This window comes from Rhodnius prolixus, unplaced genomic scaffold (genome assembly GCF_049639745.1).
Source record: "Rhodnius prolixus isolate KJV_2025 unplaced genomic scaffold, Rpr scaffold_32, whole genome shotgun sequence".
Taxonomy (NCBI): Eukaryota; Metazoa; Arthropoda; class Insecta; order Hemiptera; family Reduviidae; genus Rhodnius; species Rhodnius prolixus.
In genome coordinates, this window is record NW_027411597.1 from 115,801 (window position 1) to 137,325 (window position 21,525).

At 36.6% G+C, this 21,525-nt stretch overlaps 2 protein-coding genes across 2 annotated transcripts; one reads left to right on the forward strand and one right to left on the reverse strand.

The window, feature by feature from the left end:
* Positions 1-14,502: 14,502 nt before the first annotated feature.
* LOC141452047 (uncharacterized) lies at positions 14,503-15,666 on the forward strand. Its single transcript, XM_074123866.1, has one exon. The coding sequence runs from the start codon at positions 14,503-14,505 to the stop codon at positions 15,664-15,666; it is 1,164 nt and encodes a 387-aa protein (XP_073979967.1).
* Positions 15,667-16,959: 1,293 nt separating this feature from the next.
* On the reverse strand, positions 16,960-18,295 carry LOC141452067 (uncharacterized). The gene has a single exon (XM_074123888.1). It carries the CDS (start codon positions 18,288-18,290, stop codon positions 17,262-17,264), a length of 1,029 nt encoding a protein of 342 aa, XP_073979989.1. The 5' UTR covers positions 18,291-18,295; the 3' UTR covers positions 16,960-17,261.
* Between the last annotated feature and the right edge of the window lie 3,230 nt (positions 18,296-21,525).

Consider the following 21,525-nt stretch of genomic DNA (forward strand, 5'->3'; position numbering starts at 1 on the left):
CTATTATACCTTACCTGGACTATCGTGGGACGCTATGTTACGTTTAACACACGTGGAGCTCGAATTACTCCAAGATTATTCTATGATTTTGATGGTTGAAAAAGGTATTCGTGGTGGAATTTGTCAAGTTTCTCAGCGCCATTGCAAAGCCAACAACAAGTATTTACAAGATTATGATCCAAATTTAGATAGTAAATTTATCTCATATCAAGATTGTAAGTAGATAGGATTTGGGGGTTCTGGCACACCTAAAATACAAAATGGCGGCCATCCCCTCCCCTCCCACCCCCTCCCCTAACCCTACCCCCACCCTTCCTTATTGACCAATCATCGATTTCGACGAGGGTTTAAGCCACGCCCCCTACCCCCACCCCACCTTATTGACCAATCATCGAACTCGACGAGGGCTTTAGGCCACGCCCCTTCCCCCACCCCACCCTTTTTAATCGACCAATCAGCGAATTCGATGACACCACCTTTACCCCCACTCCTACCCCCACCCTTCTTAATCGACCAATCAGCGTACTCGACGACATCCCTTTACCCCCACCCTAGCCCTACTCCTATCACATGACACCTACCTTTACCCCCTCCACTCCCACCACCCCTAGGTCGTCGTATTCGTTGGCCTCCTAAGCTCCTCCTACAAGATGGCGTCTCTTCCAACAGCTGTAGTACACAAGATGGCGGACCTCGTACCAGCTGTAGACCACAAGATGGCGGACCTCGTACCAGTCAATGAAACATACCTCCACCCCCCTCGCCCATTGATAGACAGGAGGGTGAATTTTTTTTATTTTAATTATTTTACTTACCTGGGATTCGATCCTACAACCTTCGTGCTGGTAGACACGTCATCTGCACCAGTCGGCCACAGTGGTAGTCTCGCTTTCTCTAGTTTTGAATGTTCTCTTATGTTTTAACTTGGAATTATTTTTTAAAAAATCTAACCCCCTCACCAAGAATTTTTTTTTTTAAATTTAAATTACCCCCACTATCACAAAAATATTCAACTTAAATAAAAATGGATAACCTCACATTAGGTAATAGAAAAATTATTTACTTACCCCCTTCCACCTGGACTGCTTCTGCTGCTGATGACGCGACCTACACTCACTGAAAACTAAACCCGAACTGACATTTGGACTGCGCTACTAGCTATTACTAGCATTAACCCCCCACCACAATTACGTCACACTCTAACTAGCCAATAGAATTGCATCTTTTTTTTCCAAATGATTACCTCACTGGACAGGTCTCTGTAGCAAGCCCCCCTTTCCCTTCCACAGCTTTTATCGTACCTGTTAGTTTATATATATATATGCCAACAGCTGTTTTTTAACTAAGAAAAATAATTTACACTGCTAACATAATCATCTGCGCATGCATATAACCACTGCTGTTTAAATAGCAATATGTTTTACACTGCTAACCTAATCAACTGCGCATGCGTAAACCTTGGTCAATTGTACCAGCTGTTTTAAATAAGAAAATAATTTACACTGCTAACTTAATCAACTGCGCATGCGTAAACTACAGTCAATTGTGTGATACCTTAATACAGCAGGCAGTTGCAATATCGATTATTCCTATCGATTATCGCATTGACTATATGTATTGATTAATATCGATTTATTTCTTAATTCAAGTAATATATATAACCACTGCTATTTAAATAAGAATATGTTTTACATTGCTAACTTAATCATCTGCGCATGCGCAAACTCCAGTAAATTGTGTGAGATCTTAATACAGAAGGCAATTGCACCCAAATACATATGCGCTGCATTTATTAATTTTTTTTTTGAAAAATTAAATAAAATTTGAACTTATTATGACGCAACTTGTTGCAACCTTAACTAATTACCATATCTTCCGTTTATTTATATTTTTGAATAAATATAGAAAAAATTAAAACATTATGACACAACTTGTTACAACCGTAACTAATTAGCATATATCTTATTATTTCCGTTTACCAACTATACAAACCTGTATGAACATATCGTTATAGTCTCAATAGGATGACACGTATGATTACCTGAACATGCTCCAACAAGTCTGGACATGTAGCCAGCTGCCTCTTTCGCTTTAATCATTTTTTTGTTATTATGAAGTTAAAAGTAAGTTGAACTTTGAACTTATTAATAAAATATAAATAAGTTTTAATTAACTTTTCTTTATTTATCTCATTATTTGTATATGGCTTAATATTGCTCAACTTGCTTGTCTGAGCATGCCTTGTTTGTATTGGTCAGTAACTAACTGATATCTCCCACCCTTGGGTATGACGTCATTTATAGTTAGCCAATAGCATTTCATGTTTTCACTAATAATCGATTATCATAATCGATTCTTCTGATGCTATAAAAGTCGCTCCGAATTCTGCTGCGGTCATAAAGTGTTTAGTGTTCTTAGTGTCAACAGTTTTTCCAGCATCCTGCCTTCTTTAAACTGTAAGTACTTATTTTTATTAATTTTTTACAAATATATAAATATATATTCGTATTATTTCACTTTTTTTAGTATTTCATTTTTTAATTTCATTTTATATAGTTAATTTTACTTCTTGTGTATATTTCTTTAGTAATTTAATCTTAGTCTAGTTTATATTCTTTATTCATTTTTATTCTTAATTTTTACATTCGTGTTTTATAAATATATATATATATATTTGTATTTATTTTGTGTTTTAATAATTTAATAATAATAATGGAGTGTCAGTATTGTACAAAAATATTTTTACGGGAGGACTATAAGGAACGTCATGAACGTGCTTGCGCCGCAAATGAGCAATCTCGCCAATGTCCAAATTGTAGAGAAAGGTATTCTTCTCGAAAAACGATGCTTGCTCATTTGCGACGCTGCGGTACTGAAACACCAGTCATGGCAAAACGAGCCCGTATTGAGGCAGCTCAAGGCCATTTGTATGAAGTGGAGTCAGCTTTTGGGAGGACTCTTCGAACTTTTTTCCTTCCAAGTTCCGGGGCAGTCGACGCAATGGAATTTCTAATAGGTCAGATAGAAACATTACGTCGTCTGCTTCAGGAAGTAATGGCAGACAGCGATTCTCCCCTGAAATATAACTTGGTCTTGGAGGCGACCTTTGAAAACATCAAAGGTGAAACTTGTGATCGCGCCTTCAAGACTAAGAACAAAGTCATTTATGAAGACTCCTCCATCGACGACTCTCTTAATGAGAGCTTCAAGAAGATTATAGTAGAGATGGAGGAGTCAACACTAAAGGGGAGTGGCTGGTGCCTAAAAGAGTTCGACGGAGTCCTCTTAAAAGTTAATAAATTTACCCCTCTCGGCGGCTCCAGCTTTATTCCTCTTCCTCCTCACATTGCCAATAAAAAAGCCGTCATCAATGTCCAAAATACAGATGACCGGTGTTTTCAGTACGCGATACTCTCTTGCTTCATCACAAAGAATCCACAACGCGTTAGTAAGTATGCTAATATAGAGCACAGGTACAATTTTGACTGCATTTCCTTCCCCACTCCTCTCCATGAGGTGAAAAAATTTGAAAAGTACAACAACATCACGATAAATGTTTTCACCCTTGGAAAGAAAGGAAACGTGTACCCTCTAAAAGTGGTAAAGCAGGAGAAGGAGGACCATCGAGATCTCCTTCTTCTGACTTTAGAGAATGGCCGAAGTCATTACACGTATATTAAAGATTTTGATAGATTAGTCGTCAGTCAAATAACAAAACATAAAGATAGGGTACACGTTTGTAAGCGGTGCTTTACCCATTTCAACTTGGATGGTGAAAGCATCGCCGAGCGGGTGAGGGAACATATGGAGTATTGTGGAGTAAATAGACCGACCCGGATTGTATTGCCAGCCTGTAACGACGATGGGACCCCTCCAAAAATATCTTTCACAAAAATACAAAACCAAATGAGGGTTCCCTTCGTCGTTTATGCTGATTTTGAGGCAATTTTAAAAAAAATTGATACAAACAGAAACAATCTGGGCCGGTCATACACAACTCCCTACCAGAGCCACCTTCCTATGAGTTTCTGCACTTATGTGAAAGTGGCAGAAGACATATGCCACTGCCTTCCTGCCGATTTTCCTGCGGAACCTTACATCTATACGGGTGAAGATTCCGCAGAGAAATTTATGGCTTACATAAAGGCGGTGGCCGAGAAGGTGGCTCTGGTATACTCCATTAAGCGGCCAATGCTACCCCTGACACCATCTCAGCTGGAAGACTTTAAACGGTCCCCAAAATGTCACCTCTGCAATCTTCCCTTCAATAGATCCGATCCTAAAGTGGCGGATCACGATCACATCACTGGTGTGTATCGTGGTCCTGCTAACAATTCCTGCAATATCCTTTACCGCACTCCTCGTTTCCTTCCCGTCTTCCTCCACAATCTGAGCGGCTATGACGCCCACTTTATTGTTCGCCAGTTGGGGTATGACTCAAGTCGCATTGACGTCATCCCCAACAGCGAAGAGAAATACATCTCATTTAGGAAGCAAGTGGGCGCTCTAACCGTCAGATTTGTGGACACCTTCCGTTTCATGTCTTCTAGCTTAGATAGGTTGTCCAAGAATTTGCCCAACAATAAATTTATAGACACGGGCAAATTCTTCCCCGCCGACAAGATGGATCTGGTCGTAAGAAAAGGAGTGTACCCCTACGACTACACAGATTCGTTCGAGAAACTTAGGGAGACGGTTCTACCCCCTAAGGAGGCATTCTATAGCACCCTTAATGAATGCCACATCTCGGACGAAGACTATCAGCATGCCCAGTCAGTTTACTGACTACACTCTACTGGTTACACTCTAGACTGGGGCAATATGCAGGAAGATGGTCCCTTCGGGTATATTGTCGAAGCCGATATTGAGTATCCGGCCGAGTTGCACGAACTGCACAACGATTTCCCCCTTCTCCCGGAGAATAGGGTGCCTCCGGGACAGGTTAATAAGAAATTGTTGGCTCCATTGACCAACAGGGAGAAATACGTTGTTCACTTCGTCAACTTGAGGCAGGCTATGGGTTTAGGTCTGCGGTTGGTACGCGTACATAGAGCGCTGCGATTCAGGCAGTCCCGTTGGCTTCGCCCCTACATCGACCTCAACACCCAAATGAGACAACAGGCGACCAACGACTTTGACAAAGACTTCTACAAACTAATGAACAACGCAGTATTTGGCAAATTCATGGAGGACGTACGAAAACGAACAAAAATAGAACTAGTAACTGACGAACGTAGAATACGGGAACTAATAGCGAAACCTACTTTTAAAGACAGGACGATCTACTCTGAGACGCTGACTGCTGTACATCTGGACTTTGAACAGATCACGATGAACAAACCAATCTATGTTGGGATGGCCATTCTTGATCTGTCCAAAGTCCGGATGTATGACTTTCACTACGCTACAATGCTGACAAAATACGGACCTGACAAACTAAATCTTTTATACACAGACACTGACAGCCTCATGTACTTAGTAAAGACGAAAGACTTTTACGAGGACATAACTACAATGATGGACGAATTTGACACCAGCGACTACCCAGACGGACATCCATGTAAAAACAATAGAAACAAGAAGGTGTTGGGGAAGTTCAAGGATGAAGCCAGTGGAGAGCCTGTCTCTGAATTCGTGGGCCTCCGCGCAAAGATGTACGCAGTACGCATCCGCGGCCTAGAGAAGAAGCGGGCGAAAGGGATAAAGAAGGCAGCCGTAGATAAAAAAATCACCTTTGATGATTATATGGCTGCCCTGTTCGAGGGAAAAGAGTTTACAACCACGTTTAGAACAATAATTTCTAAAGAACATAAACTCTTTTCCGTCGAACAGAGAAAAGTATCCCTTTCGCCCCACGACGACAAACGCCATCTAGTCGATCGTGTACATACTCTCGCCCATGGCCACTTTACCATAGAGGACTTGCCTGTGTAAAGTTGTGGATTTTTTGTAAATATATATATTTCATATACTATGTACATGGTTACCTTGTTTAGAGTAGGTCTTTTTTTTTTTTGTTCTAGTCAATCTTTATTTATTAATTTTTTTTTAAACGTATTTTTGTAGATATTTTTTTCCATATATTATTATTTTTTGTAAATATTTTTTTCTATTTATTATTAGTATATAGTATTAAGTTTTTTCTAATTAATAGTTTATTAAAATAAAAAAAATTAATAAATAAAAAAAAAGGTGGTGGGTATTAGTTTAAGTTATTTTATTTTATGTAAATAGGATGTGTGAATGCAGTGTAGATAGATTTCCTATGCCATGTACATAGCTTAGTAATATATATATACAGAAGCGAGAGAACGTTCCTTATTAGTTCCCATCATGCGCTTGATAAAGCAACATCACACCCTCTCCGTGCAAAACCTTGACGACAGGGCCTCTTCCAAGAAATGTTCCAAACACGGTCCGCTTTTCCCAAATTCCATTAGATGTTTAATATGTGGACCGTCTAATTGTGGGAAAACTAACCTGATGTTGAGCTTAATATACGATCCAAAGGGGTTGAGATGTGAAAATATATATTTGTTTGCAAAGTCATTACAACAGCCCAAGTACCGGAAGTTAGCTCAAATTTTAGAACCTTTAAAAGATATTGGGTACTTTGAATTTGAAGACAATTCTCAAGTTCCCCCACCTAAAGAGGCCCTGCCAAATTCAATAATTATTTTCGATGATATAGCATGTGACAAGCAAGATAATGTAAGAGCCTATTTTTGTATGGGGCGCCACAGCGGAGTTGATATATTTTATCTAAGTCAAAGTTATACTAGAGTTCCTAAGCACTTAGTAAGAGAAAATGCAAATTTCCTAATACTCTTTCGGCAAGATGAATTAAATTTGAGAAGAATTTACGATGACCATATCAATTCCGACATGGAGTTCCAAACTTTTAGAAAAATTTGCCACTGGTGTTGGAAAGAAAATAGATATGGTTTTCTAGTGTTGGACAAAGATAGACAGATTACTGAGGGAAGGTATCGAAAAGGTTTCGAAGCCTATATAATACCTTAACTATGTACTTGAAGATCATTGTTCATTGAGCCATGGAGGGGTCAACTAGTGACGTTGTAATGCGTGAAATAATCGAAACCAGAAAGGCGATTCAAGAAAAGTGTAATTTATTGAAGAGAAACAGAGAAGAGACCGATGAATATTTGAAAATGAAATATCAACCTTTATTGAGTCCATTGAAAGCATTGGTGGAAAAGCAGGAAAAGCCACCACTTGAATTAAAAGAATCTCCTAAACCGGAAGTAGCTACTTGTGAAACACCCCTTCCACCTCCAAAGAGACTAAAATTTCTGAGGCTGGAATCGGCTACAACACCGCCGTCAAGATTTACAAAAACATGGCATGAAGAACTTTCAACCCCAAAGCGACCGGAAGTTCTAAAGTTATCTTCTTCTGCTTCTGCTGAAGCAACCAGCCCGCTTCAAGAGGTACGAGAACAAGCACAAACGCCCGAAGGGAAGGAAATTTCAGCAAAATATTTGAAGGAAGTTGGAGAAATGTCCTCAAAATATATCAAAAAATTTATTAAAAATGAGACCAAGGACTTGGATATGATATATGGTGTAGTTTATGACGGCCGGAGATTTAGTATTGGTGACTCAGTGGTCTCCATCAGCAAAGATATTCTATCTGTTGGTGATAATACCTATTTCGGCACGCCAGGTCTTTTCGAGTTATTATTCTTGACAAATCCAAACTTGTCTATGGTGAAAAAGACGGATTATATCAATTATAAGAGCATACTGCAACAGACGAACGCTCATAGAGAAGGGCACAGCCCTTCCGGACCAATTAAAGTTCTGAACACAAACATGAAATACAAGAATGTGATTTCAAAATTGTTTTCAACAAAAAGAGGTGCCGGATATGTAGATCCTAACATGCTTGTAGATCGATTAAGAAGCTTACTTGGCACCAACAATGCCAGCGCGGAAATAAAAAGTATTGAAGCCCAACTGAGAGATGGAGGTATAATAGCGTAGTGTGGTCATGAGCAAGCTTCATTTCATCATGGCCTCTGTTAAGGAACAGATTGTAAACGAGTTGCATAGACCAGCAAGAAGAGTGTTCAAGAGAAGAGCAGTTCTTCTAAAGGGCTTAGATGACCTATGGCAAGCCGACCTGGTGGAACTAATACCCTACGCTAGATTCAATAAAGGTCATAAATATCTGTTGACCGTGATTGATTGTTTCTCCAAATATGCATGGGCGATCCCTCTGAAGAATAAGTCAGCCCTGGAAGTGAGTCAAGCATTCGAGAAAGTATTAGCCGATCGGAAGCCAAACAATTTGCAAACGGATAATGGAAAAGAGTTTTACAACAAGATATTTGGCAAGCTGATGAACGTGAACGGTATAAATCACTACTCTACCTATAGTAACTTAAAAGCTTCAATAGTGGAGAGATTCAATCGTACTCTGAAAGCGGCAATGTGGAAAAAATTTAGTCTCCAAGGATCGTACGAATGGCTAACCGGCATTAAATCGCTAGTGAACAAATATAATAACACTAAACACAGAACGATCAAAATGGCACCGGCTTCAGTACGGGGAAAAGAAATAGAAGAACAGCTGTTACGTGAAGTATATGCGAAGAAAACTTTGAAAAATGCCAGCATTCCCAAGTTCAAAGCTGGTGATCATGTACGCATATCCAAATATAAAGCGCAATTTGCTAAAGGCTACTGCCCTTCATGGTCTACAGAAATATTTAAAGTTGCTGAAGTGAAAAATACCATACCGGTCACCTATCATCTGAAAGATTATAAGGGGCAAATGATTGCTGGAGGTTTCTATCAAGAAGAACTGCAGCTGGCCAAACATCCCGACAGTTACCTAGTGGAGAAGGTTATTAAACGGAAAGGTGATAGAATTTTGGTGAAATGGTTGGGCTTAGATAATTCACACAACAGTTGGGAGAATGTTAAAAATGTTCATATATAAAGCCAGAAAAAAGTAACAACGATTTAGTTTATCATGAGACGTGCTAAAGATAAGAAGAAAAAGAAGAGGATCATCCCCACTCCTAGACGGATGGGTGGCAAATCTTCAAAATTGAGTGGAAAAGCTAAACGAATGCTGGATACGCTACCTCGCCTGCGGCTAAGTAATTTTGATCTAATTAAGTTGGCGAAATCAAATAAAATTCCTCATTTCAGAGGAGTATTCATGATTGATGAATTTCCAAAGAAACCATGGAAAAATGAACGAGCCATTTTTAATTTGGATAGCAGTGTTGGCAGTGGTACTCACTGGGTTTGTTATAAGAAGAGAGGAGAATATGTTCAATTCTTCGATAGCAGTGGTGCCAATCCCCCTGCTGAATTTGTCCGATATGTAAAGGGAAGTCGAATTTCATGGAACCGGAAGCAGTATCAGAAAGTTGGCACTAACAACTGCGGTCAGCTTTGTCTACTCTTCCTGCTGGATGTCTTATAAAAGAGAGGCTCACAACTGAAGTTGGCCATTTGATCACTAGACGGAGATGGGGTTAGACTTTAGAAGAGGCGATAAAAGGACAGTTGCGGAGAAAAAGAGCATCATTCCAGTGAGAACAGTTGCCGAGCGAACATCGCTGACCAACAGCAGTATTCGATTTCTTCAGGCTGCAGGTTACTACGTTCTATCATCATCATGGAAGTGTTAGATTTGGAAGAGAAATGTCAGTTTGACAATTCAATCGAGTGCATAGAATTGCATTCCCATCACCCATATGCTTCTTCAAAACTACTGCCAGGCGATGAAATACGCATTAGTGTACAACATCAAGATCTATATACGCTACCCAGTCAAAGTTTGCTCTACTTGGAAGGCAAGTTTTTAAAGGAAGACGGCTCTGCAGTTCCTGTTTCATCCAAATTGACCAATAATGCTTTTGCATTTCTATTTGATGAAATAAGATACGAACTAAGTGGAGTTGAAATAGATCGAGTAAAAAACCCAGGAATAGCTTGTACACTTAAAGGGTTGGCTTCGCTTAAGGCAGGCTGTCAGTATATTACAAACTGGGGCTGGTGCTATCCTCAAAGCGATGCTCTCAACATCACTTCAGCAGAAGGATGTTTTAATTTATGCATTCCGCTGTCATCGCTACTGGGATTTTGTGAAGATTATCAGAAAATTGTGATTAATGTTAAACAAGAATTGATACTTGTTAGAAGCAGACAAGATGGAAATGCCTATAAATTCAACAGATTGAATGAAGAACAAGCGGTGGAGAGGTGTAAAATTGAAATGGTGAAGCTTTGCTGGATGCTGCCCTATGTAACAGTCAACGAACATCAGAGATTGGCTCTTATGCGTCATCTTAAATCTGCTAAGGTATTTGCTCTAAGTTTTAGAAGTTGGGAACTCTATGATTACCCTTTGTTGCCGGCCACTCAGAGGCAAATCTGGTCAGTAAAGACATCTAGTCAAATGGAAAAGCCCCGATATATCATTCTAGCTTTTCAAACCGGACGTGCTAATAATGTGGAAAGCAACGCTAGTCACTTTGACCACTGTTCTATTTCAAATGTAAAACTTTATCTTAATTGTAAAGCTTTCCCATACGGCGATTTGAATGTAGATTTTTCCTCTAACCGTTTTGCCATTCTATATCATATGTATGCTTCCTTTCAAATGTCATATTATGGAGAACAAATGTATCCTCTAAGTTCTTTACAAAATTTTAAAGAGAAAACACCCTTAATTGTAATAGATTGTTCTAAACAGTGTGAATCTATCAAATGTGGCCCGGTAGATGTTAGATTGGAATTTGAATCAAAAGAAATGTTCCCGCCCAACACCACTGCCTATTGTCTTATTATTCACGACAGGGTGGTAGAATATAATCCTTTGACAGGTATTGTACGTCGTATGGTATAAGAAGGCTTGAAGAGCTAGTTCAGTGTTCAGTATGGCTCAAACAGGCGTGCTGATAGCTGACTTCCAGTGCTTTGTAGACAGTGTAGGAGGTTATATTGTTAAAGAGCTTTCTCTATTAGACTATAATTTTCAATCAGTCAGACACTGGATATTCAAGCCACCTGCCCAACATAAACAATGTGAAAAAAGTAGAAGAACCAATTATTGGTTAGAAAATTATTATCATAAAATTAAATGGAATGACGGGGATATTGAATATGACATGATTAGAGATATTTTCAAGTTTATTGATTGTAATTATAAATTTGTGTTTGTTAAGGGTTATGAAAAGAAAAGATTTCTTTTGCAAAATCTGTACAGTTGTTGTGTAATTAATTTAGAAGATTATGACTGTCCAAAACTTGATTCATTAGAAACAGCAGGAAATCAGTGTATTATACACAATACTTGTAAAGAGAAATGTACGCAATATCGAATTAAAGCCATCAATTGCTGGCTCAACAGTAAATTTGGTTGGAATGAGACGGAAATATTTTTGCCTTGAAGAACGAATGTGGTCACTGGCGAATGCATTGAGTTGCACACAAACCTGAATGTTGGTCACTGGCGGGGTGTAAAATCCCCGTAAACCATGAATGGATTTGTGCAGATTCTGTACAATGTATGAATGCGATTGATGCAAGGCAGCTAAAATTCCAACAACCATTAAAATAAACTGATTCGATAGCAAAACATTTCTTATTTATTTCACTTTAATGTACTAATTAGAAATTAAATATTTTATTTGTATTTGAAGTTGATTTTTAAGTTTTTATATTTTTCTGTAGATATGTATCTTTTTAAGTTTTATTTCAATAAATGTATTGAAGTTAAATTATTGCTTTATTTTTCAATTATTCCTTTTATTATTATAAAATTATTTAAAAAAATAAAACAAAAAAAAAAATCTTCCTCGATGACCTCCACCTTGACGTGGTGAGGAAGCTTAAGGCGGAAGCCGAACTAAGAGGGGCGCATATACAAAATTTATTTAGTTAAAAAAAAAGAAGAAAAAACTAAGCTGCAGCTTGTGCACGTTGAGGATATGACAATGGTATGAGTCATCATTATTTTTCCTTGCCTGTTCAAACATGTTGTGCAAGCGTGTTAACATTTTTTAAAAAGTAAGTTTTTAAGTCTCCAAAACATTCAAAGTTTTATTATTTATAAAGCAATAAAAGCTAATAAGGGCAAAGTTCAGTTTCAAAAATATTGTTTTTTTCTAAGAAACATATATAAAGTTAACGGACAGGTTGAGTCCTGCATCAAAGGTGGGAGGTATGATTCACCTTAGAGAGAGAGAGAGACACTTGCAAGAGAGAGAGAGGGAAGACAAGCACGCAATTCTATTGGCTAACTATAAGTGACGTCATAGAGTGGGGGGGGGGACATCCGTAACGGTAGAGTAGTGAAGCTTGTAAGGTAATTCGTCATTCGTTGCCCACAGCTCGAGAGGTTAACTTCATACTTCAAAGGTAAGTAATAATACTTTTTTTTTATTGAAACAATATTTTGATAATGATGTGATACTTTCATATAATATTCTTCTTTTAGATGTCTAAGTTGGCAAGCTTTTTGAATGATGTGAATACAAGGTCTGTGGGCATTGGCAAATTATCAGATCTAAGAACCGGATACTCATACGAAGTGAAGCAATTCGAAAGAATCAACACTAAATTTGGAGATGCCATCGTTGCCCATTTACATTATATTGGCCCGACAATGGACTACCCAACGAGGATCTTCCTTCCACGCAGATTTGCGGCAGTGATAACTGATGAAATGGTGGAAGATTACCAACAATCAAAGAAAAAACTGTTAATAATGTACAAAGGCTTTAATAATGGAAGATATGACATAGAATTTAAATAAAATTTATACTGTGAAATAAATGTTATTATTTTACTTGTATACTTCCGTTAAATAAAAATAAAATGTTTTAATTAATGTTTGTTCATTCTTATTTTTACTTTATACACTTATAAATAAAGAAAAGTTAATTAAAACTTATTTATATTTTATTAATAAGTTCAAAGTTCAATTTACTTTTAACTTCATAATAACAAAAAACGGTTAAAGCGAATGAGGCAGCTGGCTACATGTCCGGACTTGTTGGAGCATGTTCAGGTAATCACACATAACAAAAAAAACGGTTAAAGCGAATGAGGCAGCTGGCTACATGTCCAGACTTGTTGGAGCATGTTCATACAGGTTTGTATAGTTGGTAAACGGAAATAATAATAAGATATATGAAAGTTCAAAGTTCAATTTACTTTTAACTTCATAATAACAAAAAAAAAAAAAAAAAAAAAACGGTTAAAGCGAAAGAGGCAGCTGGCTACATGTCCAGACTTGTTGGAGCATGTTTGTGCTCGTTGAGGATATGACAATGGTATGAGTCATCATTATTTTTACTTGCCTGTTCAAACAGCTGGCTACATGTCCAGACTTGTTGGAGCATGTTCAGCTATGTTGGCATATATATAAATTAACAGGTATGATAAAAGATGTGGAAGGGAAAGGGGGTGGCTTGCTACAGAGACCTGTCCAGAGAGGTAATCATTTGGAAAAAAAGATGCAATTCTATTGGCTAGTTAGAGTGTGACGTATTTGTGGTGGGGGGTTAATGCTAGTATCGCAGTCCAAGTGTCAGTTCGGGTTTAGTTTTCAGTGAGTGTAGGTCGCGTCATCAGCAACGGAAGCAGTCCAGGTGGAGGGGGTAAGTAAATAATTTTTCTATTACCTAAAGTGAGGTTATCCATTTTTATTTAAGTTGAATATTTTTGTGATAGTGGGGGTAATTTAAATAAAAAAAAAAAAAAATTCTTGGTGAGGGGGGTTAGATTTTTTAAAAAATAATTCCAAGTTAAAACATAAGAGAACATTCAAAACTAGAGTAAGCGAGACTACCACTGTGGCCGACTGGTGCAGATGACGTGTCTATCAGTACGAAGGTTGTAGGATCGAATCCCAGGTAAGTAAAAATAATTAAAAAAAAAAAAATCCCCTCCTGTCTATCAATGGGCGAGGGGGGTGGAGGTATGAGGTCCGCCATCTTGTGGTCATCAGCTGGTACGAGGTCGGCCATCTTGTGTACTACAGCTGTTAGGAGAGCCGCCATCTTGTAGGAGGAGCTTAAGAGGCCAACGAATACGACGACCTAGAGGTGGTGGGGGTAAAGGTAGGTGTCATGTAATAGGAGTAGGGCTAGGGTGGGGGTAATGAGGTGTCGTCGAATTCGCTGATTGGTAAATTAATAAGGGTGGGGGAAGGAGTGGGGGTAAAAGGGGTGTCATCGAATTCGCTGATTGGTCGATTAAAAGGGTGGAGTGGGGGAAGGGGCGTGGCCTAAAGCCCTCGTCGAGTTCGATGATTGGTCAAAAAGGTGGGGTGGGGGTAGGGGGCGTGGCCTAAGTGGTCGTCGAGTTCGATGATTGGTCAAAAAGGGGAGGGGTGGGGGAGGGGAGGGGAGGGGGGTGGGAGGGGAGGGGATGGCCGCCATTTTGTATTTTAGGTGTGCCAGAACCGCCAAATCCTCTCTACTATTGTAACAACAATTTATATGGTAATTCAATGATAAAACCATTACCTTATGCAGAATTTACATGGATATCACCAAAAGAAGTAAATTTAGAGAATATTGAGGAAAATTCAGACTATGGATACATTTTAGATGTAGACTTAGCTTATCCAAAAGAATTGCACCAATTACATAACGATTTACCTTTCTTGCCAGAAGTCATCAAAATTAACAAACAAACAAAGTTGGTTCCTCATTTAAACGATAGAAATAATTACATTGTTCATTACGTAGCTTTAAAACAATCCCTAAGACATGGGATTATTTTAAAAAAAATAAATAGAGTGTTGAAATTTCGTCAACGTGAATTTTTAAGACCATTCATTGAATATAATACCAATCTTCGTGCATCTGCATCGAATAACTTTGAAAAAGATTTATATAAGCTTTATAACAATTCAGTTTTTAGGAAAACGATGGAAAATCTGCGAAATAGAAGAAATATAAAGTTAGTATGTGACGCCAAGAAATTGGAAAAGTTAATTTCAAAACCAACATTTATAGATCGAACACTTTATGGAGAAAATTTAGCAGCAGTACATATGGCCAAAACTGTTATAAAATTCGTGAAACCGATATACATAGGTTTAAGTGTTTTAGACTTAGCTAAGCACACTATGTATGAGTATCATTACGAAGTAATGCTTCCTAAGTACGGTCCAGAGAAGCTCTCGCTTGCATATATGGATACAGATTCATTCATATACTTCATAAGGACAAACTGTATATTTCAGGATATGCTAGCTATGTTAGATTATTTGGATACTTCAGATTACCCTAATGATCACCTCTGTTTTTCAACTAAAAACAAGAAGAAACTCGGAAAATTTAAAGATGAAGCTTGTGGGAGAATTATAACAGAATTTGTAGGTCTTAAAGCGAAAATGTATGCAATCCGTTTTGAAGATAATTTCAAGGAAATTTTAAAGGCTAAGGGAATCCAAAATTCTGCTTTAAAAAAATTAATTCAATATAAGGACTATTTGAAGTGTTTACAAACCAAATGTGTGATGAGAACACCAGTTAACAATATAAAATCCATAAAACATGATATGTTTACTGTAAAAATAAATAAAATAAGTTTATCCCCACATGATGATAAACGTATAATTGATGCTAATGGAATAAATACTAAAGCAATAGGATTTAAAGAATAATTTTTTTGTTTCTTAGATGTCTTAAAATCTGGCGATGATGCATATTTAAATGAGGAAATCCTTCAGATAATTGAAAGAATTTTTTTCCATCCAATGGATGAAGTTTTAGAAATTATAAATCGAAATTTGAAAATGTTTGCAAGCTTTAATATAGCTTCTTTTGCTGTACAAAACAATACAAATGAATACCACATTTTTGTAAATTTAAAAAACTTTTATTCTAAATTATTTTTTCCTCATATAGTTGCAGTAAACAATTTGAACTTTTTAAACCGAAAAAATGTGAATGGTATTCCATATTTATCTTTTTTTAACTAATTAACAGTTTTTGTATTTATTTTTAAAAGCATTGGTCCTACTTCATTGAATAGTGTAAAGTACTCTTTAAGATTAAATCATACTTCAAGCAGAAATCCTTATGTTGTTATATGTAAGAACAATTGTATTATACCATTACTTTTTAAAAATGTAAATCCATTATCTTTAAAACTGATAAGCGTTTACGCTTTACTTACTTGTGTTGAATAATAATTTCTGCTTTTTAGTAATAAAGGCTGAAAAGTAAAAAATGTTTTTTTTTTTCCTTAAACTATATCATAATTAGGTTAGGAAAAACAAAAAAAGTAAACAAGAGATTAAAAAAAAAATGTTTATTCTATTAAACCATTTTTTACAAACCAAATGCACTTTGGATTATTTAATTTATGTACAGCACAAGGGCAAAAGTGAATATTGTCTAAAAGTTCAAGCCCGCAATAAATACATTTTAACGTGTGTTTTCTTGTGTAGAAGAAGCCATTAAATGAAAGTAAACTTGCATTCACTGATCCCGTCCAATGATTGAATGTTTTTTCTCTTATTCTTGCATCATAAAGATCCACCTTTGATCTATTATTTGAAATCCAATCGGCTAATATCTTTGCAAATTTTAATGAACAGTTGGATTTCTTTCCACAATGGTAGATACATTTAATAAATTCCATTGTTGAAGTGAGACATTTCAGTGATGGGCAGCCAAAATCTTGAAGATCAAAGACTTCTTTTCCAATAAGTTTTTCAAGAAAAACAGATTTTTCAAGACCTTTAGCAAACAATATCGTGAAATTTTCTGTTGATTTTTGACACAAGCTTCTTAATTCAGAATATTCTACATCTCCATCATACCAATTTATTCCATGAAGGTTATGAAATACCCATTTGTTTGTAGATAAATTTTGGATATCTTTTTGAGAAGGAGGTTTGAATAACCAATGCCAAAACACTGAAGGAGAGTCCACACCTATGATAGTCACTTCCTTGGCAATATAACAGTTTTGAGGAGTAAGATAACCCTGGAAGTCAATTACACCAGCACGCATTATGAACTGATTTTCTCCTCCAAATCTCCTCTATTAATACTACCTCCCCTCCCTTATATTCTTCTAACTAAACCTGTTAATGGATTATATTCAACTAGTGCATCATGTAAAATTAAAGCATAGGCTGTTGTACCAGCTTTAAAATTTTCTGCAGCTTCCAATTCTATTCTAATGTCAACGGAACTGGCTTTAACCGCTTCTATTTGACGCGAGCAATCTATGACGATAATCGGTCCCTCATCCCTGAACTGTTCCTTGCTTAAAATCCTTTCCATAATAACTGTGCTGGAAATTTTGATACATATAGTATAGCATTGAAAAGTGATTCTTTGAGAAGTCTATGTTAAGATCATCATAAGGATAAACCTCTGAATTTAGGTGCAATTTAACATTTGATATATTACAATGATGGAACTCAGACATGTCAGTCTTTAAATTATTCTTTTTGTTTGTCTGAAATGCAATTATAACATATCGAGGTTTTTCTAAATTTGTTGTAGTTTTCACCGCCCAAGTATGCTTCTTTGTAGCAGGTAGAGAGGGATATTCTATTAAATCCCATGATCGGAATGCCATGTGAACCGTTTTTCCTAAGTTGACGAAATTTAAAAATTTTAACCTTTGTTCATCAGAAACATTAACATAAGGCATTTTCCACTGGACTGATTTTAATTTAATGGAAGCCTTAACATCAGCGTGTTCCCCTACAACTTGAATACAATCATTATCCGTTCTGCTGCGATGTAGAATTAATTCATGTTTTCCCTGTAGAATTATTTGATTATAATCTTCGAAGAAACCCATTATGATGTCTAGTGGGATGCAAGCGTCAAAGTTGCCTTTTTCATCAACTAATTTCACATATTCTTCAGGCATCATCCAACCACTCATTTCTAATCCTAATGCCTTGTCCGGGCTAAGAGACGCATAACCTTTTAATGTACTAACAGTTCCAGGATTCCGAACATGGTCAATCAATACACCATTCAACTGATACTTGATTTCGTCAAACAAAAACAAAAATCCATTTCTTACAAATCTCAATACACTTGGATCTATAGTTGCTTTTCCTTCTTGAACCAATTGTCCTTGAATGTAGAGAAAACTCTTAGCTGGAACAGTGTAGATGTCTTGCTGTTGCACGGCAATTATAATTTCATCAGAATTTTCTAATGATTGGTTATAGGGTTGATGGGTGTGATACTCAAAATCCGTTATTCTCTCCTCAAAACTCACTCTTTTGTTCACATTTAGTATTTCTTCCATTTTGGTTTAATCAAAAGTCCTATACTTTGTAGAAAGTAAATATTTGATGGTGTTAACGCTCGGTAAGGCGTTCTTTGAATACTAGTTGCTTTCACCGCAGTGTAATCCATTTTATACTTTCGAAAATCAATACCCATTTTTCTTTAGATGTAATCTGATGGTGATTGTCTCTCCGCGAAAATCCACCAAGTTCTGGCTTTGATCTGTTATAACAAGTGTTATATTGCTGATCACTTCACCGATAACTGGAAAGTAAATGACTGGAGATGGTTCTTGTACGATTTTAAATCCTGGTGGAACTAATGGAGAAAATTCATATATAGTATGTCCTGGTTTCCCGTTTCTATATGAACCGGATGCTATATTACAGTTAATAGCAACTGTATTGACACTATGAATCTGTACAATTTCGTCTGATTTATGAGTGATCATTTTTTCTAACACCTCATGTTTAGTAAACCCCAGTAAAGGGCCAATCGAATGTTCTTTATTGAAGTAAACAGGTTGTGTACATGTTAATTCCTCCTTCAAAGTATTGGTATTACCTTTCAATTTCAATGAATCTGGTGATTTTATATGTGATTTTAGATAACGTGCTATTGCTTGTACTTCATAAGTTCCTGTAGGTAAACTAATAACATTGTCTCCATAATGAAAAAGATTGTTAAATGCTTCAATGATATTCGGTATGGAATTGTATGACTGAAAACTTAGTAAACCAATGCTAAAATCATCATCTAAATTAATTGGTGGAAACAGATCGGCACTAAGAATGCTTGAAGTTCCTGTTAAGGTAAACGTATAAGACATGACTGAATTCCGTAAATGCTTATTCTTCATTATTATATAGAAATTTCAAACACAAATGCCCACAATACGGAGTTCCGAAATCTTGATATCTTTTACGGTTGTAGGTAACATCGCAGTTTCTGAAATAATGAAGGAGTTCTAACGGCGGTCTTAAATTTCCATAAGGATCGAAATAATTTACTTTATTACTTTTTTTAATATAGGCAACCCAATGAGTACCTATGTTTTGTATTGAATCTAGATTTACAATACCACATTCATTAGTTTTAGGATAACTTGGCAAATAATCACGCATATAGACACCTCTAAAATGAGGTACGTTTTTAGCAAATTTCATCAAATCTATATTTGTGAGAGCTCTGTCAGGAAGTAGTCAATCTTGCATAATATAAAGACCATATCCTTTTTTATATGGTCTAAGGTAAAAACCTTGACCAATTTTCTGTTCTTCCATTTTCCTATTGTGACGTCTCATTTCTTCCAAACGATCTCTAGCATCTCTTGTGTCTTTAACTGCCTTAGCAACCGCTGCTGCTCCACCTGCTAGACTTCCTATAGCAGACAAGCCAGCAAACAATGGTATTAGAAAAGGGAGAACACCTCCAATTCTTGGGACTGGCAATATCCTTGGTAATTTGTGTAATTTTGATTTTGCTAAAAACTTTTTAGCTTTTTTGAGTGCCGTCTTGGCGGCTCCACTAATTGATGTAGGTGAAGTTACGCGAGCTGCACTGGTTATATCTTTGATAGTTTTTTTCTTCTTCTTGATACCACCACCACCTAATTTTACTTTCAATTTCATCGCGTTTGTAACTGCCCAAGCAGCTGCTTTTTCACCAAAAGATGAGTCACTTGCCTTTGTTCTTTGCCAAGCTTTTTCCGCTAAGATGCGATCAGCTTTATGCCTTTATTTCAAATCTTTGTTTTTAAAATATGCAATATCGTGTTCCTTGCATGCCTCGTCTAAGTGATAAACACCTTTATCACCACGGTTTAGTCTTTCTTGTAATTTCGTTCCGGGGCCACAAAATTTATATCCTGGAATATGCACTTCAAATGGAAGCTTGTTAATCACTGAATTTATTAAACCTTTCCCGGTCGTTTTCTTTCTCATTATGATGACTGTTTTTAGGACTGATTCTATTTATATAGGCTGCAAATCAAACTCACCATCATCAGTATGCGATTGGAGAAGCAATGTGAATGTTTACCTGTTTATAACTTATTTCCTTCAGGTGAAGATCATGAAGCAAATGAGTGTCGTCATGGCCAATTGTTGCCCGATAATATACGTGCACTTATTTGTGGAAGTTCAGGGTCTGGTAAAACCAATCTCATAGCTTGTTTGCTTTTACAACCGAATGGGTTAAAATTTGGAAATGTATACTTATGTTGCCGATCTCTCCAACAAGAAAAGTATTTGTATTTAGAACAAGTATTCAAATTAGCACCAGAAATAGGATTTCACAAAATCAACGATACACAGCAGGTAATCACTCCTGACAATGCAGAAAGAAATTCTATTATTGTATTTGATGATATTTCAATGGATCAATAGGACATAATTAGACAATCTTTCAGTATGGGTCGGCATAGAGGAATTGATTGTTTCTATTTGACACAAAGTTATGCAAGGATCCCTAAACATCTTATACGTGATAATGCCAATTTTATTATAATTTTTACGCAGGACGATTTAAATTTAAGGCATATTTATAATGATCACGTAAGTTCACCAAACCTGTCATTTAATAATTTTAAAAAGATGTGTGAGGTCTGCTGGGATGAACTGTATGGTTTTCTAACAATAGATAAAACAAGAGACTTATATAATGGGAGATTTCGAAAAGGTTTGGATACATACATCTATATATAGAGCAATATTTTCCATCGGTCTATCATTTTTCATTATGGATCCTAAAGTTACACAACATCTTATCAAAACTACTAAATCTTTGCGAGAAAAATTCAAAAGTTTAAAGAGAGGTCTTCAATTATCACAGGAAGATCTGGAAAGAAGTTTAAAGCCCATTACAAAACCGCTTCAAGAGTTAGTTGAACAGAATAAAAAGCGTTCTAAAAAAGCCGCTTTAAAATCTGACGCTTCGACTTCTACGACATCAATTGAAGAATATGTTAAATTACCGCTCAAAGAAGAAGAAGAAGAAGTAAAATTACCGCTTAAAGCTTCAACTCCTATACCACGAAAGGATGTTTTAGATATTAAAATGGAAGAAGAGTCGTTTGAAGATGATGATTCTCCTCTAGAGCAAATAAAACAAATACATAGTAAAGAGGAATTGGAGAAAAGCTTAGAAGAAGTAGAAGATATAGGATCTTTAATAAAACCATATTTATTGAAACATATGACTTCAGATACTAAAGATCTAGATGATAGATACGGCATTAGAGTGTTACCTACTGG